This window comes from Papio anubis, chromosome 12, assembly GCF_008728515.1.
Source record: "Papio anubis isolate 15944 chromosome 12, Panubis1.0, whole genome shotgun sequence".
NCBI lineage: Eukaryota > Metazoa > Chordata > Mammalia > Primates > Cercopithecidae > Papio > Papio anubis.
Window position 1 is genome coordinate 77,399,314 of NC_044987.1, and position 23,816 is coordinate 77,423,129.

The window sequence follows — 23,816 nt, forward strand, 5'->3', positions numbered from 1 at the left end:
GGCGCCCGCCACCTCGCCCGGCTAGTTTTTTGTGTTTTTAGTAGAGACGGAATTTCACCGGGTTAGCCAGGATGGTCTCTATCTCCTGACTTCGTCATCCGCCTGTCTCGGCCTCCCAAAGTGCTGGGATTACAGGCTTGAGCCACTGCGCCCGGCGAGACTATGTTCTTAACCACCACAACATGCTACCTCTCAGGTATTCATCTATTCATTCACTACTCCCCAAATATTTTCTGAAAAACCTAATAGGCACTGTTTTAGGTTCTGGGAACACATTGGTGAACAAGCTAAATAAGGACTCAGTCCCAAGGAATTTTCTTTCTAAAGAAATGAACAAACAATAAATATATAAACAACTGAACTACACAATTTCTAAATGCTACAAAGAAAATAAGATGGTATGTGCTAGAAACCCAGATAAAGGAGGCTACTTTAGACATGACACTGAAGAAGGTATTTCAGAAGGGGTGACATTGTGCTTTGATGAGAAAGAATTTAAATCCATCAGAGGACACATGTAACAGAGTGAAGCAATTCTGTGGGAACACTGAAATAAGAGAGGTTAATTCTGACTGGAGTGTCTGGGGTGGCATCACAGAGGAGGTGACACTGAAGCTGGGCCATAAACAGTGAGACGGATTTTGCCAGCTGGAAGCCATTCTAAACAGAGAGGCATGAATAGTACCCATGGACATGTGAAAGTGCAGGAAGTATCTATCTGGAGGTCTCTGATCCTCACACACTGAATTCGTGGTTACAGAGCAATAAGAGACAAGGCTGAGATATAAACTCACGAGACTTTGCACCAGGGACTTCAACAGTCAGTGGAGAGCTTAGTTCTGAGTGGTGCCTCAAGGGCACCTCTTGTAAGGGAGCAAAAGGAGGCCAAAGAACATGACTTCGCCCCGCACCAATAACTTCCTTCAAACAGCAGCACTGTTTTCTCAATTTTAAAACTGAGATTTTCACCCTAAGAGTTCATTTAAAACACAGGTTTTATTTCTTTTTTAAAAAATGTAACCATAATTTATCAATAATTGTAGAAAAGTAGATCTGAACAATACTCTCAACCAACCTGATCTGACATTGGTAATAAGATACTTGACCCAGCAACAGCAGAACACACATGCTTTTTAAGTGAACATGTCTTTTAAGTGAACATGTCTTTTAAGTGATAGTAAAGACAAAGTAAAGACAAAGATAGATTGGTAAAGACAGACCATATTCTGGGCTATAAAACAAGTCTCAACACATTTAAAAGGATTCAGTGTTCAACGACCATAGCAACAGAAAGATAACTGAAACATTCCCAAATATTTGAATCTTATGTATGAACCAAAGAAAAAGTAAAGAATATTAGAAAGTATTCTGAACTTCCGTGGGCATGGTGGCTCATGCCTGTAATCCCAGTACTTTGGGAGGCCGGGGCAGGCAGATCACTTGAGGCCAGGAGTTCAAGACCAGCCTGGCCAACATGGCAAAACCCCATCTCTACAAAAAGTACACAGCAAGACTCTGTCTCAAAAAAAATTGTAAACACAGCATATCAGAATTTGTGGAATACTGGTAAAGCATAAATATTTAGGGAAAATTTTACAGTGCTAGATGTCTATCTTTAAAAAGAAAGATTTCAAAGTATAAAGTATGTGGACAACAGATTTTTGACAAAGATGCAAAAGCAATTAGTGGAGAAAGGATCATCTTTTCAACAAATGAACTAGAACAATTGAATATCCATAGGCAAAAAAATAAACTTCAACCCATCCTTGCACTATGCACTATACAAAAATCAACTCAAAATGGATCACAGACTTCTATGTAAAACCTAAAATTATAAAACTTTTAGAAGAAAATGTAAGAAAACAACATAATTAAAAAACAGGCAGAAGATTAAAACAGGTATGTCACCAAAAAAGATACACGGAGTACAAATAAACACATGAAAAGATACTCATCATTAGGAATTAAGGCAGTCCAAATTATAATCACAATGAGCTATCACTACACACTTATTAGCATGGCTAAAATTAAGAAGACTGACCATACTAAGTGTTGATGAGGATGAGGAGAAACTGGACCTGGAATTATGTCTCACACACTGCTTGTGGTTATGTAAAACGGTAAAAACTGTTTAGGAAAACAATTTGAAAGTTTCTTAAAAAGTTAAGCATACACTTACCATATGATCCAGTCAGGCCACTTGATATGGTTTGGCTCTGTGTTCCCTGCTAAATCTCACCTTGATTGTCCCCATGTATCAAGGGCAAGACTAGGTGGAGGTAAGTGAATCATGGGGGCGGTTTCCCCCATGCTGTTCTCATGATAATAAGTGAGTCTCATGAGATCTGATAGTTTTATAAGCATCTGGCATTTCCCCTGCTCACACTTCTCCTTCCTGCCACCATGTGAAGAAGGTGCTTGCTTCCCCTTCCCCTTCTGTCATGATTGTAAGTTTCCTGAGGCCTCCCCAGCCATGCTGAACTGAGAGTCAATTAAACCTCTTTCCTTTATAAATTACCCAGTCTCAGGTATTTCCCTATAGCAGCATGAGAATGGACTAATACACCACTCTAGGTATTCATCCAAGGAAAAGAAAAGTATATGTCCATACACACTTGTATACAAAAGTTCACAACAGCTTTATCTGTAATAAACCTTAAACAACTCCAACATTCATCAACAGGTAAAAAATAAATTGTGGTATATACATATAATGGAACACGATTCAGCAATAAAAAAAAATAAGCCATTGATATACACAACATGGATGATTCTCAAAATTACGCTGCATAAAAGAGCCAGACCAAAAAAAGAATATGAGCACATTTATATAAAACTCTAGAATACACACTAATCTGTAGTGACAGAAAGCAGATCAGCAGTTGCCTGGAGAGGATGGAGGAAGGGAGAGGCAAGAGGAAGAGACGACCAAGGACCATAAAGAAACTTTTAGGGGTGATGGATATGCTCTCTATCCCGATTACAGTGACAGTTTCATCTGCGTACACATTGTCAAAGTTTATTGGCTGGGTGCGGTGACGCACACCTATAATCCCAGCACTTTGGGAGGCCAAGGCGGGTGGATCATTTGAGGTCAGCAGTTCGAGACTAGCCTTGCCAACAGGGTGAAACCCTGTCTCTACCAAAAATACAAAAATTCGCTGGGATTGGTGGTGCAGGCCTGTACTCCCAGCTACTCCCGAGGCCATGGCAGGAGAATCACTTGAGCCCTGGAGGCGGAGGTTGCAGTGAGCTGAGATCGCACCACTGCACTCCCGCCTGGGTGATAGAGACTCCATCTCCAAAAAAAAAATGATCAGTGTCAATGATACTTCAAAACAATAGGCAGTTTTTTTGTGTTAATTATACCTCAATAAAGTTTTAAATAAAATGACTGAAACAATGAATAGCCATTGACAATTTTTTAAGAAAATGAGTACAATTAAGTCCGTATTTCTGGAAAAAAAGGTAACAGGGGTGGCAATGTAGAGGACAGAAGGGAGGTGAAAGAGACTAAAACAAGGATTTTAATCAGGAAGCTACCGCAAAAGTCCAGGCAATAAAACAAGAGAGATCACATAGGCCATTTAATCTCTTTTGGCCTCTATTTTCTTAACTGTAAAATAAGAGTACTACCTACATCACAGGGTTATTGTGAAGATCAAATAGAATACTGTACATGAAAATGCTTTTGAGCTATAGAATAAAATACAGATATTAAAACAATGATTAATATTGCAGCTATAGACATATTATTTATTGTCCTTTCCTTCTAATACTATCATGGTATATTAGTGGTCTTCTAACTCCTAACCTGCTCTCAAATATATGGCCAGAGTTCTCTTTAGGTAGGTAAGTATCAGAACTTTCCTGGCCTCCATGTGTGTAGGAATACATTCATAAGAGCTATGTATTTAGTCCGAATCTATTGAGAGCTCAGATCCTCTGGCCTCAAAGACAGAAGTTTAGCACTATTTAGCTCATAGGATCTCATTCCCTGTATCATATATGAGTGTGATTACAGACAGGAGATAAAGCCTTTCCCCAGAGTGAAGGACTGAACCGTTTTTAAAACATCCATCCACCATCTCCTCACCCAACAGTCTTTTCAGAGTTTTGTTTCCAGCCTCATACCTCATCCATTGACATATCCCATACTCTGCAAATTTCATTCTCCATTTCTTCATCAAGCTCCGTCTGCTGCTCCTCATCATCTGAGCTAGATTTGGTGTTTTCAGGGCTAACAATCTTCAGAAACACAAAGAAAGAAAACATGAATAAAAGTTGTCTACAATACTAACCAGGCACCCAAATACAGCAGGTGATCGAATAACATTTCCTTGTAACGTTGATGAGAAAAAAAATATTTGATTCCTGGCCAGGGCCACCGTCTGTGTGGAGTTTGCATGTTCTTCCCATGTGTGCATGAGTCTGTTCCAGATACTTCAGTTTCCTCCCACATCCCCCAAATTTGCACATTAGCATAACTGGTGTGTCTAAATGGTCCCGATCTGAGTGAGTGTGGGTGTGTGTGTACTTGTGATGGGATGGCATCCTGTCCAGGGCTGGTTTCTGCCTTGCACCTTGAGCTGCTGGTTTAGGCTCCAGCCACCCTCAACTCTGAACCAGAGCAAGTGGGTTGGGAAATGGATGAATACAAATTATTATAAAACAAAAATCTGTAAAGAAGACAATAATCATGGAGATGTACGACAATAATTATGTGGTAGGAACGTGCTCAGTAAGCCTGCCTTATTTGTTATTGTTTTTGGACTGTACGGTAGTAAGAGGTGGTCATTTTTGCTTTGTAAACATTTATTCCTTGATTTAACATAATCAAACAATAAAAGTTGTAGTGATAATCACTACAACCACCATCACTCACTAACTCACCAAAATTAGGTAAATAGTTATCTTGTTTTTATTAACCTTTCTTAAATGTATTTATAGCTCACATTTATCTCAATATTTAATACTAGACGTGTTTTGGGTCCTCATTTAGAAGTTTGGTGATGTTCTTGTGTCCAGAAATATGCCACAGGAACTTAACTCTTGTTTATATCAATTAGCTATGTAAAATTGGTTTCATTATCAGTAATTTTGCTTAAAGTCACAATTTCCAAGAACCTACTGATGTTAAGTGAGGACTTACTTTAATAATAACCCATAATTGTTTAGAAGACACAAAGAAGCTACCAGCAAAGTATCTTCTCTTGCAAAAATCTTCTTTTAAAAACTTAGTGCCTTGCGTAGATCTATTCTTTCAACATTCACAAAGTAAATACTGTTGCTAGGCACTGGGGTAGATATACAAAGACGAGTTAGATATAATCCCTTACTTTTAAGATTTTTTTTTTTTTTTTAACTTTTAGGATCTAGTGGGGAAAGACATGTAAAAGGATAGTCATATTAGAAAAGGCAAAGTGGGCAGGGTGTGGTGGCTCAAGCCTGTAATCCCAGCACTTTGGGAGGCCGAGACGGGCGGATCACGAGGTCAGGAAATCGAGACCATCCTGGCTAACACGGTGAAACCCCGTCTCTACTAAAAAAAATACAAAAAACTAGCCAGGCGAGGTGGCGGGCGCCTGTAGTCCCAGCTCCTGGGGAGGCTGAGGCAGGAGAATGGTGTAAACCCGGGAGGCGGAGCTTGCAGTGAGCTGCGATCCGGCCACTGCACTCCAGCCTGGGCGACAGAGTGAGACTCCGTCTCAAAAAAAAAAAAAAAAAAAAAAAAAAGGCAAAGTGATTCAAATGAATTGTGGACAAAAAGTTGTGGTAGCAAAAATGATGGACCAATGACCTATTGCTGGGAGAAGATGGGGAACTTTCTCTTAGGTGTTGATATTTAAGCTAAATTTTAAAGGAAGAATAGTAGTTTGTCATGTGAAGAAGGAGAGAAGTGAGTATTCAGAGGAAAGTACAAGAGTTCAGAGTTGAGAGAGGGCCTAGCATGTTTGGGGATGGTGAACAGTTCGCTGTTGATGGAACACAGTGTATCACGAGAAGATGAGGCTGGAAAATGTACAAACAGCCCTGGATCCCAAGCTTCAAGAAATATGCATTTTTCTCCTATGCAAAGGGAACTAAGCAGTGTCATCAATAGCGCTGTCTTTAAAGATTATTCTGGCAGCTGTGTAGACAATTAACTGGAGAGGATAGAGAAGAGAAGCTGAGGAACCAATGAGGGAAACATGGGGAGAAGAAAACTCACATTTACTGACAGCCTCCTATAAGTCAAACACCATGCTAAGCACTCTATGGCCATTATAATCTCACTTAACCTACACAATGACCCTATATATAATAATATAAATATTATAATCCCATTTTATAGAAATTAAGAGAGAAATAGAGGTTCTGAGCCGTTAGGTGACCTGTAGCTAGTGGGTAATGAAGCTGTGTTTTTTGTTTTTTTGAGACAGGGTCTCCCTCTGTCCCCCAGCCTGGAGTGTAGTAGCTGGATCACAGCTCACTGCAGCCTCCAACTCCAGGCTCAAACGATCCTCCAGCCTCAGCCTCCTGAGTAGCTGGGACTACAGGTGTGCACCATCACGACCAGCTTTTTTTAAGTTTGTAGAAACCAGTTCTATGTTGCTCAGGCTGGTCTCGAACTCGTGGCTCAAGCGATCCTTCCGCCTTGGCCTCCCAAAGTGTTGGGATTACAGACGTGACCCATCGCGCCTAGTCAGAAGCCACGTTTTTTATATAAAAGTTGTATAACCCTAAAATCACCATTTATTCTATTACAACTATAGTCCATGAAATATATAAACTAAGGTCCTGGGCTTCAGAAATCACAGTGGGGATGGGGAGCAAAACCCGAGCAATGCAGTTACACGATCGTGTATTTTTGGAGAACTTGCGAAACTAAAATAGAACCGCAAATATTCCAGCATCCCTAACATTATACTTCCCTTTGTGTCGAGAGACCCCGAGGGGCCCCAGATAGTTCTGGGGTCCGCAGCGGCCGGCGAAACGCAACAAGCGAGGTCCCGCAGCGCACGCCTGGGGAGGGGTCTTCGTGGGGATGGCGGCTCCCGGGGCCGGAGGAGCCGCCAGAGGCGGCCTGGGGGATGTGGGGAGAGCCCACGCGTGGCGCGAGTTTCCGCACCTGGATGAGTCCGCTGAGGACGCCGAAGAGCCAGTGTTTGCTGTAAACCGTGCTCCCTATGCAGTCTCCACCGGCCACCTCCTCCTCCTCCTGGTCGCGACCCGGGGGCGGCGGCGAGGGGTTGCGATCCATGACTTTGCCGCGTCCCGCGCTCGAAGGCCGTGCCGGAAGCTGCGGAGGAGACGACCGGCACCCTAGTGCCAGAGCGCCCGGCGCACTCGGCGGGACTCCCCCTACAGCGCCCCCTGCTGTTCGGAGCTTGGCCAGCCAGCCAAGATGGCTTGACCTCACCCACCCCATTCTACCCAGGACCCAGGCACGAATATACTGATAATTATTGTCACCCTCACTGAATCAGGGGTTCCATTTCTCCAGGAGCTCTTAGCCTGATTGAAGAAGGAAGGGTGGGGGCAGGGAGGAAGCCTCAGGAACAGATGTGAATCTCAAAGCTAGCGAACTTATTCTATTCGCCTTCTGTTCCTACAATCCTCTGATCTCTGGTCACCGTTGCCATTCCTAAAAATATCCGTGGGCGAAGCTGGATGACTTGTAAGGGATTCCAGGGATCCAAACTGATTCGTAAAGCTAAAGAGGCACCATTTGTCCTCATTGGAATGGCAGGTTTTGCAGTAGTTGCTGCATATGGATTATACAAATTGAAGAGCAGGGGAAATAGTAAAATATCGCATTACCTGATCCACATGCGTGTGGCAGTCCAGCTTTGTTGTAGGAGCAATGACTGTTGGTATGGGCTGTTCCATGTATCCGGATTTCTATGCAAAACCTAAACCTTAGAAGAAGAGATGTTGTCGTTGTCTTGTTGGAGGAGCTTGACTCATTAATGAGTCATCTCATTATTGAAGTTACATGTTTATATTGAAAATAAATTATTTGAGTAGGTTCAGATGATACTATGATATCTTGAGTTTTCACTTCCTTTCGTGTAGGCTTGATTTGCCTTGTGATCAAATTATTGGTGACTCTAGTTCACTAACTAGATCATTCAGGGGAGTCAAGTTAACACACAAGAAACACGTCACCTAAATGAACTTGATGGTGTTAAAATGTTCAAATTCTTAAACTGTTAAGATGAAATTAATACTAAAGAAGATAGCAGGCCAGTCCCAAAGTACTCCCAGTTTCCTCCTGAATCTTGCATGCTTTAAATGTTAAGAGTCCAATTTACTCCAGTTAATTTAACTTTTTTCTGTCTGTCTTGTGGACTGGCTGACTCTTTTAGAACTCTTTCAAAAAAGTGCATGAAATATAACTTGTAAAGCCTCCCACAACTGGCAGTATTGTGTGCATGTGTTTAAACCAAATCTAGAAATCTTACAACAGACCTGCATAGTATTAGTATTGATTAAATAACCATAATTGTAAACATGAGAAAACCTTCATTATGAATTTCAGTTTTGCACTTTTATAATTACAGAATTACATTTTTGCTGCTGTTATATTAGAATAATTTTTCAGTGTCATCTTGAAACAGAAATATTTGTTTTAAGCACCTATGCAAAGGTAAATGAAAAACACTTTTTAAATGATTGCATTGTTTATTTCCTCCATAAGAATCATAAACATTAAACTAAACAAATTACCTATGATGGAATTGATTTACAACTATCCACTTTGATTTAATGGAATTAAATTTATAGATGATATAACCTACTTCCAGATGAAATTTCAAAAATATCAATATAATGTCCAAACAGGAATGGAGACATGCAATTATTTAAAATAAAATAATGTCCACCTGAATATTTTAAATACTCAGTCATAACTATATTAGAAAACATAATGAAGGTGTCCAATGTTTGCCTAGAATTACTGTGATACTTATGTCAAAGTCAAATAAAACATAGAGGTGAATTTCTAAATTTAAAGCATTTTATTTAGGAAGTAAGAATTGCAGTTCACGGCATACACACAGATAAGACAGGTGGTTGTCTTTGATATATCGGGAGAACAAAGAGAAGGTTGGGGATTTTATAAAAAGGAGAAGTGTTGCACATTGTTTTGAAAGAAATTTTATTGGTTTTAGTAAGGTTTGGGGGAGCTTGCAAGCTAGGATTGGTGAGAGATGGCAGCAGGCAAAATTAGTCTTAGAGGCACAGTAGGTTGTTTCAGCAGCTGTTAGATAAAACTGGTCTCCGTTTACAAGAGGCAGTTTCAGCAGCCAGGCTTGCAGAGAGTTACCTTTTTGGAGACAGAGGGTCACCCTATGTTGCTCAGGCTGTTCTCCAACTCCTGATCTCAAGTGATCCTCCCACCTCAGCCTCCCAAAGCGTTAAGATTACAGGCATGAGCCACCACATCCAGCTCATTTCTTTTGTTATATACACACATATAGGTTATGTTTACCAACCATCATATTGATGTAAGTCTGCAGTTCAATACTTGCTGGTTTATGCTATATAATTTATGCTAAAATGTGACACATACTCATGGTATATTATTCGTTTTATTCTTAAAAAATAAAAATGAGTTTTAAAAAGAAGAGGCCAGGACTGGGCGCAATGGCTCACGCCTATAATCCTAGCACTTTGGGAGGCTGAGGTGGGCTGATCACTTGAGGTCAGGAGTTCAAGACCAGCCTGGAAAACATGGAGAAACCTGGTCTCTACAAAAAAAATAAAAATTTGCCAGGTGTGGTTGCACACACCTGTATTCCCAGCTGGGAAGATGGCTTGAGCCTGGGAGGTGGATGTTGCAGTGAGCTGAAATCGCACCGCTGCACTCCAGCCTGGGCGACAGAGTGAGATCCTGTCTCAAAAAAAAAAAAGAAGAAGAAGAAGAAGCTAGTCTAAAATTCATTTGTAAGTTGGTGACATTGCTGAGATAACCTGCCAATGTCTTCTCAACTTTTATTTGCGTCTAATACTCACAGCTAGGCTTCGTGAGTTTTTTTTTTCCTTTTCTTTTCTCTTTGGATCTCAGGTGCACAGAATTGGATTAATCATAATCCTTAGTTATTACAGAGTCTCGTATGTCATCCGTGTGCTAATGAAACAGAATTACATTTTATAACCAGAAATCAGTTTTTTTCTTTTTTCTTTTTTTTTTTTTTTTTTGTGTCCCCAATGTCTCTCACTTTGATCCTGAACACAAGTCAATTCATACCTTCCCTAGTTACTCAAAGGTTATTGAAAGTACTATACAGGCCAGGTACGGTCTCTCATGCCTGTAATCCCAGCATTTAGGGAGGCTGAGGTGGGAGGATCACTTGAGCCCAGGAGTTGAAGACCAACCTGGGCAACATAGTAAGACCCTGTCTCTACAAATATATATAGTTTTTAATTAGCAGGGTGTGGTGGGGAGCACCTGTAGTCGCAGCTACGCGGGAGGCTGAGGTGGGAGGGTAGCTTGGGCCCAAGAAGTTGAGACTGCAGTGAGTGGTGATCATGCCACTGCACTCCAGCCTGGGCAACAGAGCAAGACTCTATCTCAAATAACAAAACAAAACAAGAAAACAGTGTTACACAGGTAGTAATTTAAAGTCATGGGTTTGATGGCCTTTAGTTTATCTCAAAATGGTAACTAGAAAGTCCAGGTCCAAGTCATGATTTGAAGCTTCCAGTTCATTTAAAATGAAAATTTCTCTCCCCTTTCCTAGTTCAGCCCACTATAGAGGGGTACTTCAGTCTGGAGGGGGGTGATGACTTTGTTTCTCTCCCCACTTTCTCCTCGCACAGATAGACAGCTGCTCTTTCTGACCTCTCCCCAATTAGCAGGGAAGGCTTGGAAGTGAGAGGAGAGGGAAAGGAAAACGCTTACTTGACTGGTGTTTTCATAATATGGTTTCATGTTCTTTGGACCCAGCAGGTGTTTAAAGCTGATTCTGTGTGTGTGTGTGTTGTGGATTCTTCACATATACCATCTGTATCCCTGGAGACGCCTCTCCACAGCTCCCTTGAGTAGTGAGGCAACCTCCTCCATCTTGCTTGTTTTTTCTCAGCTTCTTATTGCTCCCCACACATACAGATTTGATATGAGATTCATAGATTAGTAACTAGGGTAGTTCATGGAATACATTCATAGGAGGAGTGATTACATGACCTCATTTGCAAGTGTGTTTTATAAGTTCTAAACTCCAATGCAATTGCTAGTTACAGCAAATGGTTAAGAATGTTGACTCTAGCATCAAACTAGCAATGCAACTTGTGTATGTTATTTAAATTGTCTGTGCCTCAAGTTTCCTGAGCTCTAAAATAAGGATAATTAAAGTATGAGGATCCAGTGGATAACACAAGAAAGCACTTAGACTAGTGCCTGGCCCCTGGTCACTGCATCATGAATAGTAATTGTCATTCCACCACCTTTATCATGAGCACACTTTCTTTGACTGCCATTGACTAGTTTAGAGGAGCTTGAAAATCAACCAGCAGGAGGACTGCCATATTAACCACTGACTCTGACAAGGATGAACCTGGATTCTCAAGAAGGCATGAACAAAGTGCTACAGAGGCATTCATTATTACCCCAGGGTAAGGATTTAGGAGCTGACAGGTCTGATTCACTGAGAAAATGACATTTTACCCTGGCACGAACCAAGGAGTAGGCAAAGAGAAGAGAAATAGCTTTGAAAGGTATTTCTTAGTACCATGGACAGGGACTGGTTGACACTGGGTTTGGCAAATGAAGTGGGGAAAGATTCCTGGGATTATGCCTCCGTGGCAGGGAAAGAGAACACTGAGGAATCCAGATTCCTGGGGGGAAGAAAAGAAGGGACACAGCTGACTGGACAGAAAGGAGGCCTGGATATAGAGGGGCCTAGAAGAGTCCACTGTAACCAGAGATGCTTGTGCCAGCAAGACCCAGGAGAGAGGGTCCAACTTGGGAAATAAACTATGTGGAGTGTCTGAGAACACCCTTCTCCAAGAATCCAGAATTTTCTGGGATTATGAAAGGGATAGCCTCAGGCTACGTAGTGAACCTGGAGATGGTCACTGCTGGGGCCAATTCATTGTAACTCCAGGTACTTTTGCTTTTTTTATGCATTTTTATTTGATTTTTTTCTTTCCTTCTTTCTAACTTTCTTCTTCCTTTCTTCATTTTTTCCTTTCTTCTTGTCTTTCTTTTTAGAGACAGGGTCTTGCTCTGTTACCTGGGCTGGAATGCAGTAGTATGATCATAGCTCACTGCAACCTTGAGTTCCTGGGCTCAAGCTATCCTCTGGCTTCAGCTTCCCAAGCAGCTGGGATGATAGGTGCACATAACTACACCTGGCTGTTTTTTGTTTGTTTGTTTGTTTTTTGTTTTATAGAGATGGGGGTCTTCCTATGTTGCCCAGGCTGGTCTCAAACTCCTGGCTTCAAGCAATCCTCCCACCTCAACCTCCCAAAGTGTTAGGATTACAGGCATGAGTCACCATGTCCGGTCCTTATTTGCCTTTTTGAAGGCATATTATTTGTCTACAAAACCATCTGGGCCTGCTGTTTACTTTGTAAGAAAATTCAATCTCTTAAAATAATTACAGACTAATCTAGATTTTCATTTCTTCTTTAGTCAGTATTTGTAAATTGTATTTTTCTATGATTTGTTGATTTTTAATTTAGTTTTAGACTTCATTGCTGAAGTTGTTCATAGGATTCTCTTACTATCTTTCTATTTTATGAACCATATAATTATAGTCTTATAGTTGGTCCATATTATGGTCCATACAATGTGGTCCGTGTTTAGATATAGTTTTCTCCCCAATTCCCACTACTGTGCATTAGTGCCTTATGTTTTAAAACATGAAACAGTGATGTTTATTGATCATCCCTATGGTACTAAACAGGCCCATGATCCCAGGAGAACTGTCATATTCTGCTTCCAGATTCCAGTAACAAACTGGATTTCACAAGCATTTATTAAGCATTTTTATGTGTTCTGTATCAAGTACTAGGGATATAGAATTCAGTAACTGTAGGTCAACAAATGTCCCTGCCCTCAGGGCTCACAGCCAGGTCTCCTGAGAGCAGAGTGAAGAGGAAGCTCAGTATTTCTCAGGCAAGCCAGCAGGTCGGAAGTGATTGGGGTCTTTGCCACTGTGGCCCCATTTGTTGGTAGCATGGCCAGCCAGCGAGTCCTCCTTATGGTCTCCTGTCAGTCTCTGGACATTCTCTCTGGCATTGCTACAGTCCAGGCAAGCAAAGCGATTAATCACCAGGCCAGTGAGCAACAGCCCACCTTCCCATTCTCCCTGTTCCAAGGGAAGACTCTGGGAGAAGCTCAGAAAGGCCAAGGAAGTGGTGGTGAAAACACTGACCCTGCCTGGACACCACCCCACTCAGCCAGGCTGGGCTCCCCTAGGCTGGATGAACAGCACCCAGAGAGGGAGGGTGAGGAATCACTCACTCCTACCATCACTCAGACCCTTGCACTAAGCACAGAGGCAAACAGAGAGCAAGAGGAGGAGGGTCTGCAGCCTCTAACTTCTCTACAAGGAGCTTGCCTCTCTCCTGACTGTCCAAGGCAGGCAAGCTCTGCTCACCCATCCCCGGTAACATCAGGAATGTGCATTACTTGATCACTTCTGCAGCCCAGACACCCCCAGGCCCCCTTTGTACAGCATCATAGTTCCCCCAAGCATGGAAGTATTTGTCTGAATTTTTGTAATTGGCTTCTTTCATGTCAGAGTAGGCTCTCCACATGTCTTTAGTCCCTGGAAAGGAAAGAAAATGATCAAAACAGTTATGTCTGGGAAAATAGAGGAATGAACAGTTTTCTTTTCACTAATTTCCTCCTGAAGATTTCAGCCTTTAACAAAGCCCTTGGAAATTATACTGGCTTGGAATAAATACTCTTCTACTTTTCACTTCCCTGGGTTAATGTAATGAGAATTGTACTTGGTGTAAGTTTCATTCTGTTTGATTCCATTCAAAGTTCTGTTATTACTTTGTTTTTAACCATGTGTGATGCACCTAAAGAAGAGATGAAATGGGCCTTAAGGGATGTTTCATTGTACAATGAACTTCTTCCTGGAAGGACACAGGGAACGCTTAGACCAAGGTGTGAGAACACAGGGGATTGTGAGAGAGGATGCAGACATACGGTGCTCCTAATCTACTCAATGGGAGAAATTCATGCCTGTAGTTAGAGTGAGGACTACTTGGTCCTGAGTACTTCTGAATGTCCAGGCTATATTTAGAAACTGACATCTGTCAGAATTCAGTCAACAAGTGATAAAGGTGAGTTATTTAAGAAAGCTTTATACAACTGGGTAATCAAATTCAGAAAAAGGACAACTGACCCACTAGTTCAGAACCTCAGTGTCCTCCCCAGTGAAATGGAGGAGTATTGCCTGCCTCAGAGTGATTATGCAGAAGAACAGAGAAAATGCATGTATGATGCCTAAAACATTGTAGGTGGTCAATATATTATCATTTCACTTCTCTGGTCCTTAGGAAAGGTGGCATAAGAAAAAAGAAGGGCTAAACTAAGATCAGGAGCAGGGAGTTATGGACCGAAGGGAGCTGATCAAGCTAGAATTAAGTGATGAATATTTTTTAAAAAATTAACTGACTACGGAAAAGGGGGAACTCAAATGTAGAGTTACAATCATGACTTACATAATTTCTCTATGAGATAATTCATCTTCGTTTTATGCATTTATTATTCCTAGTGTCAAATTGATTGCTTTTATTCAGAGTTTATAACATTTTACTCGACTCATTCTTCTGAGTTACTAACTTAAATGGCTCCTTGATGTTCTGGTTGGCTTAATAAGTACTTCAAAAATTCCTGGCACATTTTATCACTTTGGGCAGCAAAACAAGAGGTAGTGGTTCTCAGCCCTTACTGTGTATAAAAATTTACTGAGGTGCTTGGTAAAGGCAAGATTTCTAGGCTCTATCCCAAGAGACTATGGCTGCTGGGGGCGGGGGGTAGGGTATGGATCCAGGAATCTTCATTTCATTTCACAAAGCATCTCAGACGCCAGGTGAGTCTCAGGCAAGTGGTCCCAGAACAACCCTTTGAAAAATATTAACCTAAGGAATGAAAGATATTTGTAAGTGAGTGTGTGAACATGTAAATAGGATTAAAAGCAAATCCTTAAAACCATTTTTCAGAGGCTCAGAAAAATAATAATACCTGAAATTTAAAATACTGCATTCTGAAAACAAAATTTTGCCACTTTATTATGGCTAGTGGGGTATATTTCTCTCTCTCTCTCTCTTGATGGAGTCTTGCTCTGTCTCCTAGGCTGGAGTGCAGTGGTGTGATCTCGGCTCACTGCAACCTCCACCTCCCGAGTTCAAACAATTCTTCTCCCTCAGCCTCCCGAGTAGCTGGGATTATAGACGCATGCCACCACACCCGGCTAATTTTTGTATTTTTAGTAGAGACAGGGTTTCGCCATGTTTGCCAGCTTGGTCTCGAACTCTTGACCTCAGGTGATCTGCCCACCTCGGCCTCCCAAAGTGCTGGGATTACAGGTGTGAGCCACTGCGCCCAGCCTTGGGTTATCTTTCTCTTGCTAGCAGTTTTCTGGCCACGTATAAGCCCCAACAGAATCACCATCAAGGTAATTCACTGTATCTTTTACTGGGATAAGTGGAGCTAGACTTACCTTCCAAAGGCATCACATTCTATTTGCCATTTCTTAGATAGAGGATGAGCTATGTGTTTACAAATGCAGAACTCTTGTTTTGAAAGCAGCAGAGCACCATGATTAAGAGCAAGGTCTGCAGAGCAAGACTGCCTGGGTTAAATTCTGCTCTGCTTTGGAACTTCACTTGGTATCTTGGGTTGCGTGTGTGTGTGTGTGTGTGTGTGTGTGTGGGTGTGAGCGTGTGTGTGTGTGTGAGCTTCTCTGTTAAGGGTTTACTTGGATCATAGGACTAAATGATGGAAACCAATTCATTAGTACAATTAAAACAGTGCCTAGTACGTATTAAAATCTCAGCTAAGCTTGGTTGTTTTTATGGGGACTGTTGGCTCCATTCTGCTTCCCCGTGGACTCGCCTCACACGATTCACACGATCGCCTCACACGATCAAAGCAGGTTTGATCTACCTGCTTCCTGGCTTCCCAGGAGACATAGACAGGAGCTGTCCCAGATTCCCCACTAGGGCGCAGTAGAGCCCCACCGATATTATGAGAACATGCACCCCTGAACTCAGCATCTCTCTCACGCTCCTGCTGAAAAGAGGCAGCTCACACCTTATGCGGCCCCAGGCTGGGGGATCCTCATAGAAGAGTGTCAAAGCTGGCCATAAAAGCATGAGAAATCACGCTTATGAAAAACCATGCCCCTTCTCTATCCATCTGTGGCATCACTAGCACCTTTGCCCAGTGGGGATGTGGCCTCTGCTCAGCTGAATTCTGGGGGCAGCCAGAAGCAGCCTCCTGCTCCCTATCCTGTGGACCTTACCTTGGCCAGCTTCCTTGAGGAATGTTAACCATCGTTGGCTGCTGACACCCAGTACCAGGGAGCAGAAAATGATGCCAATGGAGAGCTTCATCCTGCTGCAGGGCCAAGAAAACACAACCAAGGATAATACACATTCTGTTTCAAGTTTTTATTTTTTGTAATATTGGCCCATTCTTTCATTCCAATAAAAAAAACCCACTCGGTTTTACACACACACACAGACACACACACACAGACACACAGACACACAGACACACACACACACAGGTGTATGTGTATAGATAAAAGATAGAAGGTCAGAGGGTCTAGGGCTCCATTTCCATTTGTCTCACTGGAATCCCAGTGTCTGACAGAAAAGGAGCAGTGACCCAGGATAAAGCAAATCAGGCACAAGTTACACCATGTTTGAGAATCATTATTTTAGATTTAGAGCCTGCCAAAATGAGGGATTATGCCTCTTTCTGGGTTCTGAGCATATTTTAGGCACAGTAAGATGAAAGTTATAGGGCAGATAGCTGTCAGAGGGCTTCACTGTCCCTTTGGTTCTTATCTAAGGCAATGCTAAGCAACATTTGGATATTCCCTACACAACTTCCATTCCATGGAAAAGGTGAGGTTCCCTGTGGTCAGTGTAGTATATGAGCTGGCGTGGCTCACTTTGTCCCAGGAGTAGACAGTAGAAGAGGGGGAAGAGTAGGGGAGTTGTCAACCATCCACAGCCACTGGTCACGTTGTACTTGGCGGAGCTGCTTCCTAAAGCAAGGCATGTGATGTCCAGACCTCCTTTTTCCTACTCTTCTTCAGGCAGAAATTGCAGGCCAATGATCATACCCTGTCACAATTATTTTACTCCCTTTGGGACCATTCAATGCTGGAAATCTACTTTCTCGTTTCATTCAAATCATTCTCTTCTTTCATAGAAGTTGATATGGTTTCGATCTGTGTCCTCATCCAAATGTCATGTTCAATTGTAATTCCCAACATTGGGAGTGGAGCCTAGAGGGAGGTGATTGAATCACGGAGGCTGTTTCTCATGAAAGGTTTGACAGCATCCCCCTTGGTACTGTCGTCGTGATAGTGAGTGAGTTCTCTTGAGATCTGGTTATTTAAAAGTGTGCAGCACCTCCCCCCTTACTCTCTTTTGCTCTTGCTCCTGCCATGTGAGATGCCTCACTCCCCCTCTACCTTCTGCCATATTGAAAGTTTCCTGAGGCTTCCCCAGAAGCAGAAGCCAGTGTGCTTCCTGTACAGCCTAAAGAACCATGAACCAATATAACCTCTTTTCTTTATAAAGTACCCAGTTTGAGTCATTTCTTTATGGCAGTATGAGAACAGACTAATGCAGAATTATTAGAAAGCAAGTGGGGTGGGGACAGTGGCTCATGCTTGTAATACCAGCACTTTGGAAGGCTGAGGCAGAAGGATCACTCGAGGCCAGGAACTCAAAACCAGCTTGGGAAACACAGCAAGACCTCATCTCCACTATATGTGTGTGTGTATATATTTTTAATTAGCTGGGTGTGGTAGCATGCACCTGTGGTCCCAGCTGCTCAGGAGGCTGAGGCAGGAGGACTGCTTGAGCCCGGGAGTTGGAGGCTATGGTGAGCCATGATCACGCCACTGCACTCTAGCCTGGGCGACAGAGTGACACACTGACTCGTAGGAAAAAGAGCAAGAAAGCGAGTCCGATTTCTAGATACCAAGAGGAACTCCTCACAGGGACTTTGACAAGCCTTGCCTGTTCTCTTCCTTTGTTACTTAATGTATTCTGCCTTCCGGGAAGGTACACACAGTTTCTTATGGTGCGAAGCTGAGAATAATAGACAATAGCGGCAGTCAGTTCTTTTCACTTGTTTCTCCTGAAAAAGAAAGATTTCCTGTCATCATGATATCAGAGTCCCCAGGCCTTAAAGGGATTTTCCAACAGTCTCTTATAAGTGACTACGTGTCCTGGTTTGCATGCGATCAGTGTCGATTGTCCAAGCTTAATAGTGGCACATCTTTTCATTGTCTACGATGGCCTGGGTTGAAGAGTAAATTAGATGGTAGCACTACTCTGATAACCTTGTGCGACCAGGCTGATTGACAGGCCCAAGAGACCTCCATTCTTTTATGTTACAATTAATTTAAGTGGACGAGGAGAATACCAAGGCTTAATTTTATTAAGAATTAGAAAAACAAAAATCAGAAAAGTCCAAAAGTCCACAGGTATCATGACTACGAATGACATCTCAGACCTAAGCCCCAGTCTTAGAAGACCAGGAGGAAGGATTTTATATTCCCTAAATACAAAATGAAGAAAATAATGATACAAAATCACTACCCTAAAAAAATTCAAGTTTAATGAATCCTAGTTATCTGAATAGTAGATATAGGAAGGATGCCGAAAAATACGACTAGAGTTGTTGTGAGGATTAAATGATTAATGCTGACAGGGGTTTGGATTAATTGTGGGCGTGTGTAAAGAATGTAATGAATTTTAGAGCTTCCACCTTAAGCAAGGAAACGCATAATAATTTATATTTTCCAGGAGACACAAATATTAATTACAATATTATTACCAAGGCAACCTATTATTAAGACATTAGTAAGTAAGATTACCAGTTAGAACTACAGTTATAAGGACCAAGGTTTATTTTCACATAGTGACAGAGACGTTTGAACCAGAGCGACTCTATTTGGCATGAGCGCTAGGAAAATGAGGCTGAGATTGCTAGGCTCCATTCTCAGAAAGTTAGGCCTTCCTAACCTATAGATGTTTACAGTTACAGGAACAAATTCATAATGTTTACTAAACAGACCCAGACTTGGGAATGTACAGATATCCCAATATCTGGAGAACAAAGACATTCCTAATTTTGCTTTAAAGATAATAATATTGGCCGCGTGTGGTGGCTCATGCCTATACTCCCAGCACTTTCGAAGGCCGAGGTAGGTGGATCACGAGGTCAGGAGTTTGAGGGCAGCCTGGGCAAAATGGTGAAACCCCATCTCTACTAAAAATACAAAAAACAAAATTAGCTGAGCATGGTGGCACGCACCTGTAGTCCGAGCTACTCAGGAGGCTGAGGCAGGAGAATTGCTTGAACCCGGGAGGTGGAGGTTGCAGTGAGCCATGATTGAGCCACTGCACTCCAGCCTGGGCAACAGAGTGAGACTCCATCTCAAAAAAAAAAAAAAAAAAAAAAAAAAGATAATGATATTGATTCTTGCAAAATATAGTAATTAAGAAAACAGGGCTGGGCCCGGTGGCTCACGCCTGTAATCCCAGCACTTTGGGAGTCGACGTTGGTGGATCACCTGAGGTCAGGAGTTCAAGACCAACCTGCCCAACATGGCGAAACCCTGTCTTTACTAAAAATACAAAAATTAGCTGTGCGTGGTAGTGGGCACCTGTAACCCGAGCTGCTTGGGAGGCTGAGGCAGGAGAATCACTTGAACTTGGTGGGCAGTGGTTGCAGTGAGCCAAGATTGTGCCACTTCACTACTGCTTAGGCAATAAAGCGAGACTTCATCCAAAAAAAAAAAAAAAAAAGAAAAAAGAAAAAAAGAAAAGAAATCTGTTATTACAAACCCTTGTAGCAGAACACATCTCCCCATCTATATAAGCAATTGTACCTAGGGTGGACACGTTCCTCTTCTGACTTTCAGGAACATTCTACTCTGTCTATGGAGTAGCTGTCCTTTTGCCTCTTTACTTTCTTAATAAACGTGCTTTTACTTTGCACTGTGGACTCACCCTGAATTCTTTCTTGTGCGAGATCCAAGAATCCTCTCTTGGGGGTCTGGGTCTTGAGCCCTGTCCTATAACAATAGGACATACAATCATCTTTGAAGTCTGGGTGAAAGACTTGAAGGAAAAATCTTTCAAGATTTTTTTTTGTTAGAAATAACTGTTGCAAGGATATGTTTATGATACAAAAAACAAAACAAAACTGCATTGCTTGCATGCAAAAATAATATGCATTGCTTGCAGCTGCAAGAGATAACATTCCTTCAAACCTTCCTGAGACTTTTTAAAAATTATTATACTTTAAGTTCTAGGGTACATGTGCACAATGTGGAGATTTGTTACATATGTGTACATGTGCCATGCTGGTTTGCTGCACCCATTAACTTGTCATTTACATAGGTATTTCTCCTAATGCTATCCCTCCCACAACAGGCCCCGGGGTGGGATGTTCTCCTTCCTGTATCCAAGTGTTCTCATTGTTCAATTCCCACCTATGAGTGAGAACATGCAATGTTTGGTTTTCTGTCCTTGTGATAGTTTGCTCAGAATGATGGTTTCCAGCTGCATCCAAGTCCCTGCAAAGGACATGAACTCATCCTTTTTTTATGGCTGCATAGTATTCCATGGTGTATATGTGCCACATTTTCTTAATCCAGTCTATCATTGACGGACATTTGAGTTGGTTCCAAGTCTTTGCTATTGTGAACAGTGCCACAATAAACATACATGTGCATGTGTCTTTTTAGTAGCATGATTTATAATCCTTTGGGTATATGCCCAGTAATGGGATGGCTGGATCAAATGGTATTTCTAGTTCTAGATCCTTGAGAAATCACCACACTGTCTTCCACATGGTTGAACTAGTTTACAGTCCCACCAACAGTGTAAAAGTGTTCCTATTTCTCCACATCCTCTCCAGCATCTGTTGTTTCCTGACTTTTCAATGATTGCCATTCTAACTGGTGTGAGATGGTATCTCATTGTGGTTTTGATTTGCATTTCTCAGATGACCAGTGATGATGAGCATTTTTTCATGTGTCTATTGGTTGCATAAATGTCTTCTTTTGAGAAGTGTCTGTTCATATCCTTTGCCCACTTTTTGATGGGGTTGTTTGATTTTTTTCTTGTAAATTTGTTTAAGTTCTTTCTAGATTCTGGATATTAGTCCTTTGTCAGATGGGTAGACTGCAAAGATTTTCTCCCATTCTGTAGGTTGCCTGTTCATTCTGATGGTCATTTCTTTTGCTATGCAGAAGCTCTTTAGTTTAATTAGATCCCATTTATCTATTTTGGCTTTTGTTGCCATTGCTTTTGGTGTTTTAGTCATGAAGTCCTTGCCCATGCCTATGTCCTGAATGGTATTGCCTAGGTTTTCTTCTAGGGTTTTTATGGTTTTAGGTCTAACATTTAGGTCTTTAATCCATCTTGAATTAATTTTTGTATAAGGTGTAGGGAAAGGATTCAGTTTCAGCTTTCTACATATGGTTAGCCAGTTTTCCCAGCAACACTTATTAAATAGAGAATCCTTTCCCCATTTCTTCTGTCAGGTTTGTCAAAGATCAGATAGTTGTAGATGTGTTGTGTTATTTCTGAGGCCTCTGTTCTGTTCGGTTGGTCTATATCTCTGTTTTGGTACCAGTACCATGCTGGTTTGGTTACTGTAGCCTTGTAGTATAGTTTGAAGTCAGGTAGCGTGATGCCTCCAGCTTTGTTCTTTTGGCTTAGGATTGTCTTGGCAATGCAGGCTCTTTTTTGGTTCCATATGAACTTTAAAGTAGTTTTTTCCAATTCTGTGAAGGAAGTCATTGGTATCTTGATGGGGATGGCATTGAATCTATAAATTACCTTGGGCAGTATGGCCATTTTTATGATGTTGATTCTTCCTAACTATGAGCATGGAACGTTCTTCCATTTGTTTGTGGCCTCTTTTATTTCGTTGAGCAGTGGTTTGTAGTTCTCCTTGAAGAGGTCCTTCACATGCCTGTAAGTTGGATTCCTAGGTATTTTATTCTCTTTGTAGCAATTGTGAATGGGAGTTTACTCATTATTTGGCTCTCTGTTTATCTGTTATTGTTGTATAATGATTTGGCTCTCTGTTTATCTGTTATTGTTGTATAGGAATGCTTGTGATTTTTGCACATTGATTTTGTATCCTGAGACTTTGCTGAAGTTGCTTATCAGCTTAAGGAGATTTTGGGCTGAGATGATGGGGTTTTCTAAATATACAATCATGTCATCTGCAAACAGGGACAATTTGACTTCTTCTTTTCCTAACTGAATACTCTTTATTTCTTTCTCTTGCCTGATTGCCCTAACCAGAACTTCCAACACTATGTTGAATAGGAGTGGTGAGAGAGGGCATTCCTGTCTTGTACCAGTTTTCAAAGGGAATGCTTCCAGTTTTTCTCGTTCAGTATGATATTGGCTGTGGGTTTGTCATAAATAGCTCTTATTATTTTGAGATGCATTCCATCAATACCTAGTTGATTGAGAGGTTTTAGCATGAAGGGCTGTTGAATTTTGTCAAAGGCCTTTTCTGCATCTATCGAGATAATCATGTGGTTTTTGTCTTTGGTTCTGTTTATATGCTGGATAACATTTATTGATTTGCATACGTTGAACCAGCCTTGCGTCCCAGGGATGAAACCGACTTGATCGTGGTGGATAAGCTTTCTGATGTGCTGCTGGATTCAGTTTGCCAGTATTTTATTGAGGATTTTTGCATCGATGTTCATCAGGGATACTGGTCTAAAATTCTCTTTTTTTTGTGTCTCTGCCAGGCTTTGGTATCAGGATGATGCTGGCCTCATAAAGTGAATTAGGGAGGATTCCCTATTTTTCTATTGATTGGAATAGTTTCAGAAGGAATGGTACCAGCTTCTCTTTGTACCTCTGGTAGAATTCAGCTGTGAATCCGTTTGGTCCTGGACTTTTTTTGGTTGGTAGGCTGTTAATTATTGCCTCAATTTCAGAGCCTGTTATTGGTCTATTCAGAGATTCAACTTCTTCCTGGTTTAGTCTTGAGAGGGTGTATGTATGTATGTATGTATGTATGTATGTATTTGTGGTGCAATCTAGGCTCACTGCAACCTCCGCCTCCCAGGTTCAAGTGATTCTGCTACCGCTGAGACTTCTTTCACAAGCAGTTAGGGGACCTGTCGTTTTTTAAAGGTAAGCCCTGGAATTCCACTGGGTAGCACTTAGAAAAAGAGATCAATTTGAGAAGCTCAAAGCTTACCACAAGGAAAAGAAAAAAACCAGAGTACAATTATTAACAGATGGAATACTGAGTATATAAACTTTTGCATCTAAATTCCTTGTTTTGTTATAAACAACACTTTAGCAGAATTTCTCTCTGCATGAGCTCCTTTTTCTCTTACTCTTAAGATTTCTCTTTTCAGTATGAACCATTCATTTGATAACCAGATGAGAATGTTTGTGGACATCTTTTAAACCTGCAATTCATGTGCGAAAACTATTGGCTCCGCACCACAGTGGCTTATGCCTGTAATCCCAGCACTTTGGGAGGCTGAGGTGGGAAGACTGCTTGAGCTCAAGAGTTCGAGACCATCCTAAGCAACATGGAGAATCCCTGCCTCTACGAAAAATAC

General features: G+C 41.6%; 2 protein-coding genes across 5 annotated transcripts in view; both read right to left on the minus strand.

Moving 5' to 3' along the window:
• The window catches only part of SAAL1 (serum amyloid A like 1), a 48,138-nt gene extending 40,842 nt beyond the window's left edge, over positions 1–7,296 (minus strand). For 2 of the 4 annotated variants that reach the window (XM_017948570.3, XM_003910160.5), the window contains exons 1-2: positions 7,112–7,295; positions 4,135–4,248 (exon numbers count right to left, since the gene is read on the minus strand). In XM_017948570.3, the coding sequence (XP_017804059.1) occupies positions 4,135–4,248; positions 7,112–7,243 (246 nt within the window). In that variant the 5' untranslated portion in view covers positions 7,244–7,295. Of the gene's footprint in view, positions 1–4,134; positions 4,249–4,537; positions 5,481–7,111 lie in introns of those variants that run through there. The other 2 variants (XM_009186468.4, XM_017948571.3) reach the window with 2 other exon arrangements.
• Positions 7,297–12,393: 5,097 nt separating this feature from the next.
• LOC101007868 (serum amyloid A-3 protein) lies at positions 12,394–17,930 on the minus strand. The gene is given in 3 exon segments (XM_021925980.2): positions 12,394–13,710; positions 13,713–13,760; positions 16,473–17,930. Coding segments are annotated over 3 exon segments (180 nt in total). The 5' UTR covers positions 16,564–17,930; the 3' UTR covers positions 12,394–13,669.
• Between the last annotated feature and the right edge of the window lie 5,886 nt (positions 17,931–23,816).